Source organism: Fusarium vanettenii (genome assembly GCF_000151355.1).
Source record: "Fusarium vanettenii 77-13-4 chromosome 14 genomic scaffold NECHAsca_23_chr14_3_0, whole genome shotgun sequence".
Taxonomy (NCBI): Eukaryota; Fungi; Ascomycota; class Sordariomycetes; order Hypocreales; family Nectriaceae; genus Fusarium; species Fusarium vanettenii.
The window spans coordinates 264529-282136 of NW_003315862.1; the positions used below are offsets into that span (position 1 = coordinate 264529).

Below are 17608 nucleotides of genomic sequence, written 5' to 3' on the forward strand. Positions count from 1 at the left end.
CACTTCAGCGGCCTGCTGAGACTATGCTGGATCCTGAGGATTGACCAAACGTTTCCAGTTGTGGTAAACATAGAACATGGACACTATGGACCTCGATTGAAGTTGTACATTGGTTCGGGACACTAGCTTCACGTCTGCAATACAAGAGGGTGGGCGGCGAGCCTCGACCGTGCGAGGAATGAGACCTGTCAGAGGTAGCACAACAATCACGACCGATTCAATGACTCGCCATGGAGGAACAATATCTGAATGGTGGCCTTTAGAAGCATAGCATGATGGTTCTGGTCTAGATGGTGCATCAAGCTGGGGCCCAAGTAGATGGGATTGGTTACACGAAGTTTTAGATGTTTGGAATTCATGTGCTGATATCACTACGATCGGGTCATGGTATCCTTGTTGGGGCAATGTTTCCAGCATGAATCTCCTCTATGGGAACTTTGGCGCAGGCATAACATGATTCGGCTTATTATGCTACGATTTTTCTAATTTTTGGTAACTAAATGAACTAAGATCTTCCTAAGGTACCTCTTCACAACGGTTGACTAGGCATCGTGTGCAGGATATCGCATGGGAAACACGGGCTTTGAATAACCATACTAATCCTGACTTGTTTTCCCATCATCTGTTTCATTAGGTACCCTGACTCTTTTCCATACCAGTACGGACACGGTCAACATGAAGACTAAGAAAAACACGAGTTGAGCACCGGCAATGGCACCAAACCAGCTGGGTAGAATGGAATTGAACAAGAGAAAAAGGCCGGTTAGAACACTGACAATGATTAAATCCAGAAGGACCAACGGAGACAAAAGAAATAGGAAGTCGATTCTTTTAGGCTGGAAACCATGATTTTCAAACGCAAACTTGAGCATGGTAATAACCGCAATGTTGGCGATTGCGGCGATAGTAGCAAGCGTCAACAAGACGGTTGCTATGTCGAATTGACTTCCTAAGTTATCGGTTTTGGATACTTCGAACACCATGAGCCCAAGCGAGATGGTTCCTAGCCATCCTGAGAAAATGGCGAAGGTGTCAAAAAGTCGTAGTAGTCGCCATACAATGAATGTCGAATGTATGCTCATCTCTTCATTGGCCGCCTGTCAGTGTGACTCACCGGCTATTGATAGAAATTGAGGTAGGACTTACGACGAGCCATGGTGGTATCCTTGAAGCGCGAGAAGGTACTTTGGCGGAGGTGAGACTGACAGGCGGAGTACTTCGTTTTTAAAGCCGAGCCTTCTGCTTAATTTAGACAATAATGGAGGTAAGGCCCTGCGCCCGAAACGTCTCGGCAGTGAAAGCGGCCTAATTCACGAGAGATGGGATCCTGCGGGTCAATGTTCACTTTTTCAGTCAGGTCAGAAACTATTTACATTCATGCTGTCCACTGCGAGTATGTGTGCGACGGCAGACTGCCGCCCGGAGGCAAGTTTAAGCTGCTTGGCACGAAACTACGGTTCAGCGGCTATAACTTGCCCGTGTTTGTCTTTTGCACGATGAATGGGCCATTTACTGCCAAAGCGGAATTGAGACCACTAGATCTAGCATCTCGCACAATATGGGAAAGAACGGACGACTCATGCACGCAGCTCTTGAGGGACCTTAACAACGAGGTGCCATTTTCGACCATTTCCATATCCTCAAAGATACTCCCGCATTATGCTGCCAAGGCGACGTACAAAAGGTAGGGATGATCCGTGACTCATTTAAAAGACTACAGTCCCTAGAGTTTCTACCTATAGGCTAAAATTAGAATGATGTGGGTGACACGTCTTCGGACAACGGACAGCCAAAGAAGTGTTTTGGTTACTTGCGGATGTAAAATATTAAGAAATTAAGAAATCTGTTATTCGAATGGTACGAGAAGCTTTCAGTCTACCGGTAGATAACAATGAGACAACCATCTCCGAGGGCCGCAGAAGCACTCGGGACGCCCGATCAAATGCTAAACGAACGGCAGTCAGGCCGATTCGTGGATATGGAAATAAGAGAATATATCAATTGTATTGCAGAGACTAGGTATGCCATCGGTGTCTGTTGCCACCGTAGTCTTTACTTTATCAAGAGTTTCACGTGAAGTGGTTTACACTGAGCTCCTTTTCTAGACAAAAGGAAACCCATTCATTCGCTTCTCATAGGGGCATCAATAGAAAGAGGGCTGTAAAAAGGTGTCAGCCGTAGGATTATACAACATAGAGAAGAATGAACAAACTACCCGCCGGCAAAAGTCAACGTACGGGCCGGCTAATTTAGGCGATCTCGGGTCATGGATCCTGCCATGGCCGAATTTTCAATAACTTAACGGCAAGTTTTGGCTACTGTCGTCCATTTAGTGCCTGATATAACTGGCCTACGGGCTTGGTCTCGAATCATACAACTACGAGCCATATCTGCCACTTTGAAAGGTTTATTTTCTACCCTAGTAAGTGCTTTTAGGTTGGACATGCCCCCTCATTTGCCTCCAGACAGCAAAGATGAATGTTCTGGATGATGTGCTGAGTGAAGTCTCATCGCATCCTCTGTCATCCAAAGACTTGTTAAAGTATCAGAAGGTGGTGGAGGCACTCCGAAGATATTGGCCTAATTGGAGCCCTCTCGACCAGACCATGACTGCGTGCAATCACCTTCTGCGACAGAATGATGCGTGGAGGGACTACGCTACTAGGCTCCAAGAACTAGTCCATATCTCAGACGATGTAGTGACGGAGGCGAGAAGATGTTTGGCACAGACAGGAGAGATTTCGGCTACTGACATCCACTTGTATCTTGGATTACTTCGAAACTCGAACACCGCGTTGACGATCGCTCCGGTCACGCCGTACGAAGATTTTGATTCCTTTTTCCATACTCTTGACCGCGAGAAAAGCTGGGTAGTCCCCGTTCAGTTTGCATCTAGCTGGGGCTTTGCGGTTGTTTATCCTGACTGCACTCATTGGTACGACAGCGGCGGGGCGCTACAGAAACCTAGCCTCCCAGAGTGGCCCAGACCCAGTTGCTTCGATACGGAAGATACTGGGGTAATCATGCTACTGGGTATCCGGCTAGTCGCGAACGGCTTGCCGCATGCATCCAACGATCTTATCGAGGAGGGGCTTCCACACTTCCGAGCTCGGCTGCTGGTTGAACTCGGCTGCCAAAAATTAGACCCTGATGAGCGCGCATTCGAAGCTGCCGATAGACACGTCCTTGGTCTACTAGAAAGGGAACAGGAAATTCATTCCTCACACTTTGACGATGCCTGGGGCGATGGATATCCAGATCCCAACGCGTCACCGCCGGGGTCGGACCTGGACAACGGCATTGCTGATACGACACCCGGCCCTGCGCCTGACTCGGCACTTTCAGGAAGTGCAGACGTGCTAAGTGACGGTGGTGGTATTAATCTACCTCTCCTCCACCCTAGCAGCCCAGACGACAGGACGTTAGAAACGGTCAATCATGGCAACGTGCCTGCTAATCATAGAATCGACACTGAAGCGTATGTCATAGATCAACAAGCGCCATGTAGGAATGCCCCAGCGATGCTAAGCCGGGTACATCCCCAACATATCCGCCACGTAGACATATTGCCAAGACCCATCTCTGACGAGGGTGCCGAGATGAAAAGCATGTTACTTGTGCTCAGCGATGCTGTGTTAACGGCCCGCTCGACTTCAATATCGTCGCAGACAAGCATTCCAGTACTATGCAACATCATCGAGGCGGGAAAAGCGGCTAGCGACTTTCATTATCGATACTGCCAGACCCGTCTTTACGAAAAGGTGGCCATGAGAGGCGCAAGAGCCTACGAAATCGACCCACGGGGTTCATACTACGTTGGGTGCTACATGAACCAAGTGCGGAGGAGGAAAATTGGAAAAAGGCGATTTCGGGAGGAAGGGAAGCTGTGGCTGGAATTATGTGACATCTGCGGCCAGCATGGTATCAACCCGTATTCCCTTCTCTGTGCAGTTCCGCAACGCCAGCGTTTCTCAGTAGACTCCATGTCAATCCTTAAGACTCGGTTAAGAAACCCAAACGACCCGCTGGTAGCACTCCTACGGCAAGCGGGACAATTGTGCCAAGCAATCGTCGAAGGGAATCTTCCATCTTACATTATGTTTATCGAGGTATTTACGGCTAAGACGTTTGAGGCTTTCAGTCGTGATGAGTTTACTGCTTTTACCAGCATTCACAGAAACGCCCTCTTGCCGATCCCTCCTTATGCGGCCCGCAACGGAGGACGAAAGTGACGGACACGCAGGAGGTCTGGGAAATAGGTAATGCGTCAGAGAGTTCTAGTCAATGGGTTGCTGGTACCATCCTAGTGAGCCAGACGACATGGGCCTAAGGCAAGACGGGCAAACCGCTTGTAGCGAAGATGGAAAAAAGAAAGTTTGTAGTGGTGTGAGTACTTAGCATGGAGAGTGTATGCTAAGACATATAATGCAAATAGGTATTGAAGATAACTCATTTTGGCTCTCGGTACCTACCAGGGAACGTCAATAGCCCTAGCCAAAGTTACATGCGTCCATTGCGCAATAGATCTGTAATAGGACACTGCATTTGGAAAGATATTATAGGCCCCAAAGTGGTGCGAGCCGCATTGGGTGTCTAGTTCCCCGCCCGTTTTTAGCCCTGCAATCGCGTCCATTTTAACATTGACGGGCCCACCATCGCGACGGGTGGAAAACGGCCGTCTTACCTTACAGTGGCAGGATTTGGCTCCCGCAATTTACGATACCTGTGCATACTTTCCATTTTGCCATTTTGCCATTTCGTCTTTTCTCCTTAAAATCTTTTTTTTTTTTTAAACTCTCTTTCTTTCCTTATCCTTTCTACCTTTGAAAAGCAAGAACTGTTTCTTGACGGCCACGCATGAGTACTGTTCAACTTGACAGGGCAATCGATGCGTAGCTATCTCCTCGGAAAGTGGAAGCGCATTGATATTCTAGGTTTGCATAACCATCATGGCGGACATTATCTCCAAATTGCCGGTTGAGATCTTGAACATGATCATTGGATACGTTGAGTATTTCCCTTTGACACTTGACAACCACCTCGTCTGCCCGCTGCAAGCCGGAAAGGGCACGATCAGCTAACAGGGTTAGGTCGCCATTGACGAAGACCGCAAGTCACTCACTGAAGTATCGAGAATTATACGTGACGTCGCGTTACCAAAGTTCTGGCACTCGGTTGACGTCAGACCTACCGGGCCATTCTCGTTGCACGATCTACCACAGAACTTGCCGCCAACAATGCCCTGGAAATACGTCAGGCACCTCCATTTCAAAATGGACTTTCATAAACCGTGGTGGGCAGATTGTCCTCATAAGGCATCCTACACCGAGGATGATATATGGTCCGAGATCGAGTCCGACTCTGACCTCGACGCATCCGACGACGACGCTATAAGGTCCGACTATGGTCCATATGAGAGGTTTTCAAACCATTCTCGTGATTTTGAGCATCTTGCGTTTGCCGCCGGATTGATTGTTAATAAGATCGGTGATAATCGTCTGGACACCTTCAGGTATGGCAACGCGAGCATATATTTGAATCGTCCGACTCTAACGATATGCGACAGTTGGGACCTGGAAACATGTATTCCAGAAGCCATTCTTGGGCCCCGGGGTATCATCACTACACGTCAGAAATTGCTCCGCGCTTTGAGTATCATCACAAACCCTTATTGCTATGAAACGCCAGTCATACCGGCGACTCAAGGATCAGCCATCGATTTGGGCAACTTTCGGAAGCTGAAAAGCTTGCGATGGAGAGCACCTCGTTCAGAAGACGCCCCGGCCTTATTATCTGCCTTGTCAAGGAACCGGCGACATCTAGAGCGACTTGAGCTAGACCTAGGAGCATGCCATGATGATGAGGATGGACATCCATCACCTGTACAGGAATCGATTATCCACGATTCTGCATTCTTGAGAAAGCTTCTTCGCATCCAACCTACTCCGTCGATGCCGATGTTTCCAGAACTAAGAGAGCTCTTTCTTTTGTCTACCACTATCGGGCCTGGATTAGCTCGGGGACTTGATTTCGACACGTTGGTCTCACTTCGCTTCCGCGACTGCCATGGGTTGCCCGGATTTTTCGCCACTCTTCTGGAACTACGGGTGCAACCTAGGATCAAAGCGTTTGAGATTTACCGCAGCGATTCGTTTAATAATCCTACCGGTCAAGAGGAAGAGCTGGAAGACGTGGTCGTACGTTTTCTTGGCTGCTTCAGCGGACTGACCGACCTAACATTGCGGCTAGGACCAGGCCCGTGGTTCCCGAAACATGAGTTTTGGTCAAGTCTCTTGACTCATCGATCTACACTCCGGAATTGCGTCTTGGAAGAACTGTGGGCCATCCGTTGGTTATCTAAACCCACTCTGAAACAATTCTTCTTATGGTTGGAGAAGTGTCCGTCTTCTAATCCTTTGGGCTTTCTCGACGTTCAGTGCCTAGGTTTGGAACACGAAATCAAACGTCTTGTGAGTATCCTCCGAAGCGATAGTACATCCGAGCTGGTTGTGCAATTTCATCCCATTCAATCGTGACTGACGTATGTTTTCTCAAGAGAACCATGCTCCTTCCATTTGCTTCGAAAAGTTGTCTCAAGTTTCTCCATCTCCGTTTCTCATATTTTGATTCCAGGGTTTGGGAATGCATCAATCCAAGCTGGGGAGCGTCCGCAACTGCAACCACCAATATCGAGGAGACGGATTCTAATGGCGTTTCATACGGTGTTCAGGATTGGGGCTCTCAATTACGCAAGGAGAGAGTATCTGGTGGTGTCTTGTCGTCATCAGTTTACCGCCTTCAGGAAGAGTTTTGCGGTTTCATCGAATGGGCTTTCGGGTCTCGAGGTATACGCTCTCTTCGCACCATTGCAGTAGGTGACTTCTCTGCCACGGGTCCGTGTGAGGGCAGACTTTGCATTTCAGTTGACAGTCACGGCATGCTCCGTGTTCTGAAAGGAAGGGACAAAAGGATGGCTTACCCGCTGGAAAAGTTTCAAGACTTTGTACGCTCGGAAACCGTCAGTCTTAACTACGGTAGATTGTAATGGAACTTCCGGTATTTCCCAGTCCTTCAAGCTGAATTTTGCAGCCAAGATAACTAGTACTTGAACGTCCACAGGCAACACGTATCGTCCATCATCATCCTCCAAACACCTTACTCGGAACGACAAATCGGATTGCCGCCGAAACCATATGCTGCGCCTGACTGGGTATTCACTGGGATGAGGGGCAGCCTCAAAGTACCCATTCTGCTATGGATATACCTAAGCGTCGGGTTGCACTCGCTAGCTCGCCTTGACGACGGCGTGTCTGCTGGAATGAAACATATCGCTATCATCGTCAATTCCACGCTCCGACTATCGTCAGGCAGCAGGTCGCTCTCCGCTGGTTGAACATAGGTTCAAGAGACCGGCCTTGGCCGGCTCCTTTGAGGAAGTTTTAAAACGGTGCAGTTAAATCACTTCCCCGACGCAAACACGATGCACACTCCGATTTTCGGCGGCCCGGGGAATGAAGCGCATACGACCCTCGGTCCATCAAAACATTCCATCGCCACGTCGGAAAAGCCAAGCCGAAAGGACCATCGCCTGCTCGTCTTTGGTATTTGACTTAACGAGTTTGAAAAGCTGGTACGCGCCTGCCGCAGTACATCGGCCTGACTGATTGAACCAGAGCTTCCAGAAATCCGAGCAAGGATGCAAGCAACTCAATTCAATTCAACTTAATTCAACCCACATCAACATATTGTCAAGGAGCCAATAGAATATCTGTATTTTAGCTCACCCCACATATAATCTACACACCCTATTGGCTCCTTGACAAAATGTTGATGTGGGTTGAATTAAGTTGAATTGAATTGAGTTGCTTGCATCCTTGAATCCGAGACTGCCGGTACCGTAAACAGGCAGGCCCAGACGATCCCGAGAGCGGCACGATCACGCCTGGTTCCGATTACGTACCACTCCGGCGACTTGAAGAGCTCACGATTGAAGCAAAGATTGAATAAGAGTATGATCTCGGAATCTTTTCCCTGAAAGAGACGGCATATAGAGAGACCAAGAAACTGGAGCAGAAACTGGAGGACTTCGCCCCCAAGACAGTCTCGCCCACGTACCACAAGACGTGCTGCACTACGGGAGACTGGTTGAACAAGTGGTACCAGGAGCTGCGAAGATCGGGAATGGTTTATAACAAGCGTATCCGACTGGAAGCACGCGACGAGGACCACAAACTCGTACAAATAACCCCTCGCTCAACGATTAGGTCACTCAGCGGGAAACTTCAATGACCAAAGCCATCAGGTCTTTCCCTGATACCGTCGACGCCCAGTATTGGGCAGAAGACCTGAATCGATCAATGTGCCATGTCCTTCCTAGCTGGCCCTCCACGTTCCGACAATATCGACACCCCCTAATCCTCAACGACGCCCTCAACTATCAGGCGGTAGCCATCGAAGTTCGATGCGAGGCCAAGATGGCTGACCCCAGCGGGCAGGCCGTCAGGAATCAAGAAGGGTACCTACACGGCCACCTACGGTCATACCTGCGTGGGCTATGACCACACCGCGGATGCGGAGCGCGAGGCCGACACCATTAAGGTGCTAGGAGACGCATCGACATGGAAGGCTAACGCGACAGCCCAAGGAACTCGGGAAATGCATGGCCGCGGGCAGCGAGGAAGAGGAGGAAGAAGCACATCATCGAGACGGAAAAGAGCAGAGACGATGACCAATTCAGACCTTGACAGCCCAATCTGTCGAGGATGCCTTAGTATCCATGACTGGACCGATTGTTGGTACCTATTCCCTGGCCAAAGAGCACAAGGGTGGGAATCAAGCTAGGGGCTGCTACGATGGATAAACGACCGCCTCAAGAAAGATGACAGGCTTGCCGCGGGGGGTTGGGTTGGGTTGGGTTGGGTTCAAACGGCTCCCTAAGGAGAAGGAGAAGACTCCTAAGGATGAGGGACTTGGGTGGGGTATGGCACGCATTAAGGCGGCCTACCTGGCGATGAGTAGTCGTGCCGCAGCGTTCAACTGTACCGCCTGCCCCTCAAGAACTCTGCCATCCTCGACTCTGGTTCCACGATTCACACCTTCAAACGAGATATGAAGATTCCTCATTCACCCACCAGCACTGTTTGGAGGCTTCGTCTACGCAGGAGGCTCACAAGTGACCATATACAGCGACGTTGACATCCGCGTCCAGGGGCCACAATGTATCCCTCCACCCTCGACTCCGCAAGGTATCTCACCGTGTACCGGTAGACTTCACCTGCAACATTGTTTCACGCCGCCAATTACGGAAAACAAGCTGTTACTGGGGCACCAAAGGAAACAACCATATCTATAGAAAGGACGACTCCATTCTTTGCGCGCTGACTGACAAGTTCAACGTGGCACCGCCACTGACTATACTTCGACACGTCGATATACACAACCACTAGCTAAGCCAAGAACCACTTACCAACCGGCTTTTGGTACAATACACTCTCACTATCAACATGATGCGGATGGCCTCACGAAGGAATTACCTTCTCAGCAGTTTGAGAAGTTAGTCACGTAGTTTGGCCTGGTGGATATCAAGGAAAGAGTTCGGTGTCATCCGGGAGAGTAGGTTCGAGGAGCTTACTGTGGAGAGTTTCCTGCAGGGTTCAAAGCCACTACACTCCACTACACATCCAAGGATGTGGAATGGATGTGGATGATGACTAAGATCACGACGGTGGAATGGATGGATATGGATCCATTATGGATGTGAATCCACAATGTGGAAAGGATTTCCATATACCGGGGAAGGGAGTAAGTCCCGTGCAAAACTTAACCCCTGACAAATCGCCATTATTCCCTCCAAGGCTCTGCCGGTCTATGATCCAACTACCGATTAATCCTGCACGTAGCTAACTGCGTAAAGTCTGGCGGCCGCGAGTAGCATCATCGGAATAGCTGAACGGCCATTCCAGGTGCTAGACAGGGGGCCAAAGTATAGGTATGCGTTGTCTTAGACCTGGTATATTAGTTAGTATGCACTTCGGACTCAACCTATTAACTAGGGGCTCGGCGGTATTTGTAAAACCTCGGCTAAGATTTAAGGAATATCCACTGCATTCCATAATTTCCATATGTGGCCGGCTGCTGTGGAGTGGTAGTAAATCCACAACGGGGTCTGATGGAATAGAGTGTATTTGATATGGATCCATATGTGAATCCATATGTGGGTTTTCGTGGAGTGGCTTTGAACCCTGGTTTCCTGAGGGTGGAAGATAAGCTGGATCGAGGAGAAGAGGAATGGACAGGTCAGAGGTAAGGCTAACTTAGCGACGGGACTATGAACTGTGCAGACTAAGCCATACTGGTCAGTCTAGGGGCGGCGTTGAGCATGCTATGGTGTCGCGCGTGGGTCGAGCATCCTAAGATCCAACCCGGGTTCCTTCGGGGGCGGACTCAACAGAGCACAAGCAACACGAATACACTGAGGTTAATCAACAGGCCGGACACACGTATGGTCTGACGCAGTCCTTATAGATCCTGGTCTTCAGCCCTAAGCCAAGAATCTGTTGGGTGGTGTTACCGACCCTTAGTGTGCCACGGTGCAATACTTAAAGGGCCTCTGTTCCCCAGACGAAGTTTGCCAGTACCTGACAACGAAAAGTTATGTTTCCCCACGATCCATCCTGTGCTTTCAACATTTATTTGCGAATGTCGTCAGAAGAAGTCAGTTCGCCAAATCTGCAGGAGGCAGCCATGACTGCCTTCCTTGAAACAATTACCCCCTACTACCCCATTATACCGCTTGAATTGACGCGACGCCTTCAGAGATACCACATGGCGTCGATGGGCTTTGCAACCAAAGGTTGCGATGCTGTTTCGGCTTCCGAACGGTGTCTTATCCCTTTCATTTTGTTCTTGGGGCTTCGAGCAGCCAATCCACCAGAGGCAAGAAACACGCCTCTGATGGACGAAGATCTTAATCTCTCAATGAGGTACGCCTTTATTGAATTGGCAAAGCTCAATGACGCCCTATCTTCCCTTCGCGCGGGACTACTGGCGGTCGTGGTCAATATCTATTCAATGGACGTCAACGAAGCGATGCGTTCCTTCGATGCTACCAGCCGACTGCGATCACGCTATGGTCAAAGCCAGGACATGGCATGCTCACAAGCCCATCGGTTAATTGACTGGTCTTTTTCTCAGGTCGAATGGTGAGGGTAAACGATACCAGCCCGTCCTTTCTAGCTGATTGACTCTGTGAATAGGGGTCTGTCGGCGTTTCTGGACACTCCGCATTGGCCAACCAACACGATGCTTCCAGATGAGGGCGCATTCAAAGGTGAGTTTGGCCACTTCGCCTGGGCTGTGGCACAAGAAAGGTGGCGACAGTTGCAGTTTCTCGCAACCCAACGACGTTTGATTGCCACTATTCCAACAGCAATCGAACCGATGTCTGAGGAGACCATCACCCAAGAGCGGGTTTTATATTATCTGCACCTCCACATGACGAGTGTATATCTACTAGCCTTCCAGCGGCGGTTTTCACGTTGGTTATCTGATCCGACTCGGTCAGCCGATGGTTTCGTGAAGCGCTATGTCATGTGCGGTCTGGCGTATGTCCGCACATCTCAGAGGCTGGAACATGGGGAAAGGCTCCAAACATTTCGGAGGTTGGTGAAAGCGGATTTTTTTTTTTTTTTTTTTTTTTAAGACCAGGCGCTAATTAAATCTAGAGAAACTTCTCTACTAGTTTGTTTATCTCAGGCTTGTCGCCGCGGCCTTCTAACAGCGGATATCTGGGCCGACCTCGCTTTCAGAACTATCCAATGTCCCTTGGCTGTCGCTTCGGATGACCTTACTAGGATGGTTACAATGCTCAGAAATTTGCAAGAGAGATTTGACGAAGGCGTGATTATCTCAGCTCCAAAACGGTCGAGCATGTCTTGTCCACGTTGTCAAATGAAAATTTGGAGCCTACAGAATTTCAAGTTTGTTAAGAGGTCCAGGCAATGTAGATCACTACTAACATGAACCTCAGGACTCACGCGTCTTGTGTTCACGGAGTTATTTTATGCCCCGACGCTCATTGTCAAGTTGAATTTTCCGAGGCTGGGACACCAGAATTTACACAGCATATCCAAGGGCATCTTGATCGCAATAGTTTGGCATGTGCTGTGAATGGATGCCAGTTTTGGGGCTTGCCCTTTCACAGCAGTCACCGTTTGGCCTGCCATAACATCGGACACGACAAGACAGTAGGAGGAAATGTTCCTTGCATGAATTGTGAAGTATCCATGACATCCGTGGAGGACTTGAGGTACGTAGAATCTCTGGAACCAGCACCAGCAGCTTGCTAAGCGGATTCAGGGTGCACCACAGATACGATCATCAGGACAGCCATCTGTGTGGGATTTCCAACTGCGTCTTGTCCTTCAGTTCGGTAAATGAACTAGAGGAACATTGGAGAGAGAATCACAGGCCGGAATGTTCTCAATGCGGCAGTATTGTCGAGGGCGAAAACAACATGCGACGTCATATGGAGGACCACCGAACGAATGGCGACAAGGTTGATTGAGACAGCGCTTCTCGTTGTCAAGTAATGTCTCGTAATATATGAATAATGAACTAGTCCGTACCTCTACACGTCTACTGTCTTCAAGCTTCGTTCCTCATTGCTATTTTGCGCAACCCGTGACTGGGTCGGCTCTCCTGTTCTCTAGAACCAATCAGGCGACTCCGAAGCGCCCCCATGGTTGCAAAAAGATGAAACACCATTGGACTATTTGAGTGGCTGATTTGGAGCAAGTCTTGGACAGGTAGCGGTGTGAAGATCCTGAATACGCTGTACTGTGACAGTGTGTCTCCAACCAAACCAGGCCCCCCAGGGGCAGGACTCCGCGAGCACACCAACGCAACACGAACAGACTGAGTTTGATCAATGAACCGCATACATGTACATACTGTCCAACAGAAGCTCGCTTAGTTCTCCTTGATTTAGTGGTATATGATGGCGAATATTGACCATTTGCAGGGGCGGGACACACGGCGAGGCGACAACAAAATGGCAGGAATTTTCTTTCACGCTCGGTTTACTTCTCTGAGGCCTTGCAGCCTTCTGTCTCTAAACAGTCAAGAGGGGGACTTATAAGCCCTCCGGTGACTCGGAGGCGAACCGCAGCACCACTTCCAGCAGTAACGCTAATTCAAGTGACAGCTGGAGCTCGGGCGGTTCGTCATTTATCTGGAGCTGGAATCTCTAGGCCCTCTTCCTGGATGCTTTTGCTGTTTTCAACGTGGGGCAAGAACAGCGCTTGGGGGCCATAGGATTATGTTTAACATGTTATTGCTGTTTATGAGAGAGATATCGAGGTCAGAATGACGAAGCATACGTGCGCATGGCAATATTATTACGGCCGATGAACTCTCTAGGTTTGTCTTGTCGCCTTCTGCCTTGCCGCGTAGAGGCTCTGGTCACCCCCGAACCGACAGTGGCCACGTACATGGTTCCCCATCTTGTCCGCCTAGCCAAGCCAGTGTAGTAGAAGGCTCCTCCCTCGCCGATGAGCCCCACTCCGTACCGACGGGGGATTACCGTACGGTGCCTCCGCCTAGTCAAGTGACTCGACATGTCTGGCTTGGCTAAACCATCCACTGTTATAAAACTCCCCGTAACTCCTGCACATTTCGGCCGTTGCTCCTGTTCCACCAGCTCATGAATGTTTGTTTCTTTTCCCCCCCTGCGTAAGCTGTGAGGACACATCAGCCTGGGGCTGCTAAAGCATAACCTCTGAGAACTATCGAGCACACCACGACACCATGTCCCCTCTAAACAACCCTTACGATCAGTATACTGGGCCGGGTTTCTGGAACTTGGGAGTTCAGGGTCGGTGAGTACCACTTCTCGTGGCTGAAGAGCCCTAGCATTGATGCCCGTCTTCTCAACTCCGCTGACATGATTTTTCTAGGAAAACCGGCATCCAACCACCAAATATAAATGAACGCGATCAATACGACATGGAGCCATTGGGGGCTTTTTTCTCTTCACCAGATCAGGCGACTTTGGCAGCCAGTAGGAATGGTGACCCTGAATCTAACCAAGACGATGGCAATGGACGAGCTGAGGCCGACTACGCGGGCGAAGAAATGGGTTTGTCTACTGCAACAATGGCAAACGGGAAGGTCTAAATTAACCAAACCTCAGGCAATGAGCCAGATCCATTCTTATTTCGAGAGCCCAGTGCTCACATGGTGCATTTCGCCGAACCCTCGCCGCTGCAGCTCCAGCCGATTTTACCAGCTCAGATCCAATCAGCGATTGCTTACCCCTCCTCCCCTCCAGAACGAAACGACGCGGCCCAGAACGACCCTGGAAGATATGACACAGAGGGTTGCGCGAACGCAGAAGCCTTTTCTCCGGAGATGTCTGGTAACGAGGATTCCGAAGAAGGCATTGAGTGCCAGGACAGTCAACACGGGCACACAAGCGCAGATACCTTACAGCATCTTAAAGAGGCTCCCACTAATTACAGTCAAACATCATCGCAGCAGTCAAAAGACGTCGAACCCGAGCGGCCCACTTCACCATGCACAATACAGAATTACGATGAAGACACCACGGGGACGCTCCTGCAACAAACAAGTAGAGGAATCGTTCCGCCCCAAAGGAGAGGCAGGCCAAATAATACTACTCCTGGCCAGTCGAAAGGACCAGAAGCGGACTTTAATTCTCAAAAGCGGCGGTTTGAAACTCTCTCGTCAGCCAGTCCAGATCTTTCCAGTGACGAATCCAGGCTGGAGGAGGCGGACTGTGCACGGGAGCGTAAGAAGCCTCGCAAAACGGCCACTCGAGTTCCGAATACGCCACACTCAGCCCAGGTAAACCCTGCGTTAGCACAAGGGCCACAACCTAAACAGCGGCCAGTAGGGAGACCCAAGAAAAAAATCAAGTTTGGCGGTAAATGCACGAGACAGCGCAAAGCCAAGACGGTCGTGAGACCCGAGGGCCATACTTACACGACAAGATCCGGCAGAGTTTGTAATACGCCTGTACACGATTGGCGCGGCGATACAGTTGCGAGAGAGTATGAATCCGTCCCAGATGCAACTGGGCGAGGTCAAATCGTCTTGCCTACGATCACCAAAGTTATCCGTGCTCCTACGGAGGGAGACTCATCTACAGGCGGACAACGAGGGGGAAATCACCGCAAATCCGCCAGAAAGAAATCTCAATCGATAACCAATACAAAACGAGAACCTTGGGAAGAGATTGGTGGTATCATCAGCGTTAATTGCAAGGTTTGGCAAGCCGACCGTGAAGCCGATAATTCGGATGTCAATGGATCAGTGTACACCAACCGACGGCAGGTCGCTTTCACCAGCGAAGCGATCCTGAGCACGCACCCTGCAAAACGGAATTTTCAATTTGGAAGGATTGACACCCCAACCCCCATGAGCTTCGGCATATTGCACTTGCCATCTGGTCAAAGGAAAGAAGCAAAAAATACCCGTGGATCAGAACAAGTCTTCTTTCTTCATTCTGGAAAGGTATGTGTGGAGTTGGAGCAACAATCGTTCCGTATCAGCAAAGGGAGTTCGTGGATTGTTCCTAGAGGTATGTCTGCGCCATTTTCCCCACATGCAAGATTCTTCATACTCAGCAATTATGGTGATAGGTAATGAGTATAGTATCATCAATGACTACGACAAAGATGCGCACATGTTCTTTTGTTTCAACTCGGAGACATGACGCACATTGATAAAGGGGATTGTTTCGGGGGCCGAGTCGCTACAGCTTGCCGATCGGACATGGGTAATCGGAGGGGGCGCGAAGGTCAGCTTCTTACCTATACATGTCTTCAATCTACTAGTTTTCCAAGTACTACGGCGTTCTCTACGGTGTCTATAGGCACTGCTTACCTATTCTAAACATGAATTGGCTCGTCATGGTCGTGATCTATTGGTGCTTGTCCTCGACGTTGGAAAGGGATGCATCAAACTGAAGCCTTGTCAACGTCAAGCCGCTCACTCATACAGTAGACAATAGTGTCGCTGCCTGGCAGGCTACGGCCAGTCGTTACTGTTGGAATGAGGAAAGAAATCAGGCAAGGATCACGATGAGGCTGAACAACCACAACTAGCATCAGGCAGCAGCCTGCTGCCTAATTACGATATCAGCGGATTGAACATAGGTATAAAGAGACTGACCTCCGTCGCTCCCTTGGATAGAAAAACCAAGAGTCTTTCGTTGCCCGATTCACAGGGGACCTTCTGCCCGATCGTTGTCCGGTCATCCAAACAATCGTGCTCTGTGACAAGCCTCACGGTTCGTCACATGCCTTGTGTGCTCTTGTCTATATACGCTCCGTACCACCTTTGCACTGCCAGTATCTATCAAAGAGCCATCGATATGTAAATTAGTTCTTCCACCATATGGACTCTGCTGCTAATCGGAACAACCCTATGCAGTCAGTCGAGCTCGTACGCGTGTAGAAATCGCAACATTGGTGACTTACAGTACTACTACCCCATCATTCGACTCCAACCTTGGTCTGGTCTATTCTAAGCGGTAACAATCTCACCCGTACCATATGCAATGTTTTATGCACTTAGTCCAAGCTCCGTGGTGATACCTAACCCGCTTGGACAGGTGGGTTGATTGCTGACAGCTAGATCTAGATGGCGTTTTTCATCTACCCCGTGCTTGCAGATAGGATCGCTGATGTTGTCCAATTGGTAGTTTTGTGCAACCCAACTGATCAGCTGGCCGAGACAAGATGCAACGTAGTTCATGCTATTTGTAGCAGACAGTGGGGGTTTACCCTTGTCAAGTAGATGATGGCATTCTGAAGCATCTACAACATCATACGTCATGTGTATTCCCCCTCCGGATTGGGGGTCTTCCGTAGCAGATGTGCCGAAGCCGGGGTAGTTCTAAGCATCGCAAAAAAGGCCATAAGCACCCCAGACGAATCAATGCGCAAGAGGTGAAGAGAACGACCTTGGTGAGAGACTTTGACGCAGATATCGTCACAACCAACAGAATCAGGCCAGCAAGCCACGCGGTCGCCTAAATATCGGTGCCCTAGGCTGCAAGATGCCCGTAAGATATCGTCCAGGGTTTCATGCTACCCACACTCTGATGATTAAAGTTTGAAACGGTCCCTTAATCATGCTTTACAGGGTAATCGCCCCTTCCCCCTCTAGATGGGAGTGCAATAACGGCGAAGCCTCCGAGGCAGAATCGGCCGTGGCGACTCCCTCAAGATCGTGATCAAGCCTGTATGCGCCTGGTTCGGCCTGTACCTATATAAATAGTGACACGTTCATCCGTGAATCGAGCCGCAGAATCATGAGTACATTTAACGCCTCAAAAACAAGCCTTGCGGACAGATCAAAAACCAAGTCATTCCAACCAAGCCTTTTGCGAACACCCAATTGTTCTGCGTCGACCACGCCTCTTACACTGCACGTTCGTCAGAGAGCCGGGGGAAGCCAAGATGCCTCAATCAACAGTTCAGTCTTTTCCATCACCGAAGATGATGTTGAATCGCCTTAAAGACAAGCTCCGGCGCCGAGACCGATCCCCAGTGTCCTCGCAGACCCCATCACAACGCAAAAT

The 17608-nt window shown here is 49.7% G+C and overlaps 6 protein-coding genes across 6 annotated transcripts; 5 read left to right on the forward strand and 1 right to left on the reverse strand.

Annotated features, from left to right (window-relative positions):
• Positions 1-596: 596 nt before the first annotated feature.
• On the reverse strand, positions 597-1156 carry NECHADRAFT_88480 (uncharacterized protein; the record flags this gene model as incomplete). The annotated part of the gene is made up of 2 exons (XM_003044268.1): positions 597-1012; positions 1147-1156. 2 exons carry the CDS (start codon positions 1154-1156, stop codon positions 597-599), a joined length of 426 nt encoding a protein of 141 aa, XP_003044314.1.
• Positions 1157-2474: 1318 nt separating this feature from the next.
• On the forward strand, positions 2475-4232 carry NECHADRAFT_88481 (uncharacterized protein; the record flags this gene model as incomplete). The annotated part of the gene is made up of 1 exon (XM_003044216.1): positions 2475-4232. One exon carries the CDS (start codon positions 2475-2477, stop codon positions 4230-4232), a length of 1758 nt encoding a protein of 585 aa, XP_003044262.1.
• Positions 4233-5273: 1041 nt separating this feature from the next.
• Positions 5274-7393, forward strand: NECHADRAFT_88482 (uncharacterized protein; the record flags this gene model as incomplete). Its single annotated transcript, XM_003044217.1, has 5 exons — positions 5274-5512; positions 5567-6197; positions 6445-6470; positions 6634-7041; positions 7120-7393. 5 exons carry the CDS (start codon positions 5274-5276, stop codon positions 7391-7393), a joined length of 1578 nt encoding a protein of 525 aa, XP_003044263.1.
• Positions 7394-7824: 431 nt separating this feature from the next.
• On the forward strand, positions 7825-8841 carry NECHADRAFT_88483 (uncharacterized protein; the record flags this gene model as incomplete). The annotated part of the gene is made up of 3 exons (XM_003044218.1): positions 7825-7832; positions 8052-8235; positions 8449-8841. The coding sequence occupies 3 exons, from the start codon at positions 7825-7827 to the stop codon at positions 8839-8841; spliced, it is 585 nt and encodes a 194-aa protein (XP_003044264.1).
• A 1902-nt stretch (positions 8842-10743) lies between these two features.
• On the forward strand, positions 10744-11549 carry NECHADRAFT_88484 (uncharacterized protein; the record flags this gene model as incomplete). Its single annotated transcript, XM_003044219.1, has 3 exons — positions 10744-11201; positions 11256-11329; positions 11524-11549. The coding sequence occupies 3 exons, from the start codon at positions 10744-10746 to the stop codon at positions 11547-11549; spliced, it is 558 nt and encodes a 185-aa protein (XP_003044265.1).
• A 2257-nt stretch (positions 11550-13806) lies between these two features.
• Positions 13807-15736, forward strand: NECHADRAFT_88485 (uncharacterized protein; the record flags this gene model as incomplete). Its single annotated transcript, XM_003044220.1, has 4 exons — positions 13807-13877; positions 13956-14137; positions 14192-15601; positions 15663-15736. 4 exons carry the CDS (start codon positions 13807-13809, stop codon positions 15734-15736), a joined length of 1737 nt encoding a protein of 578 aa, XP_003044266.1.
• Positions 15737-17608: the final 1872 nt, after the last annotated feature.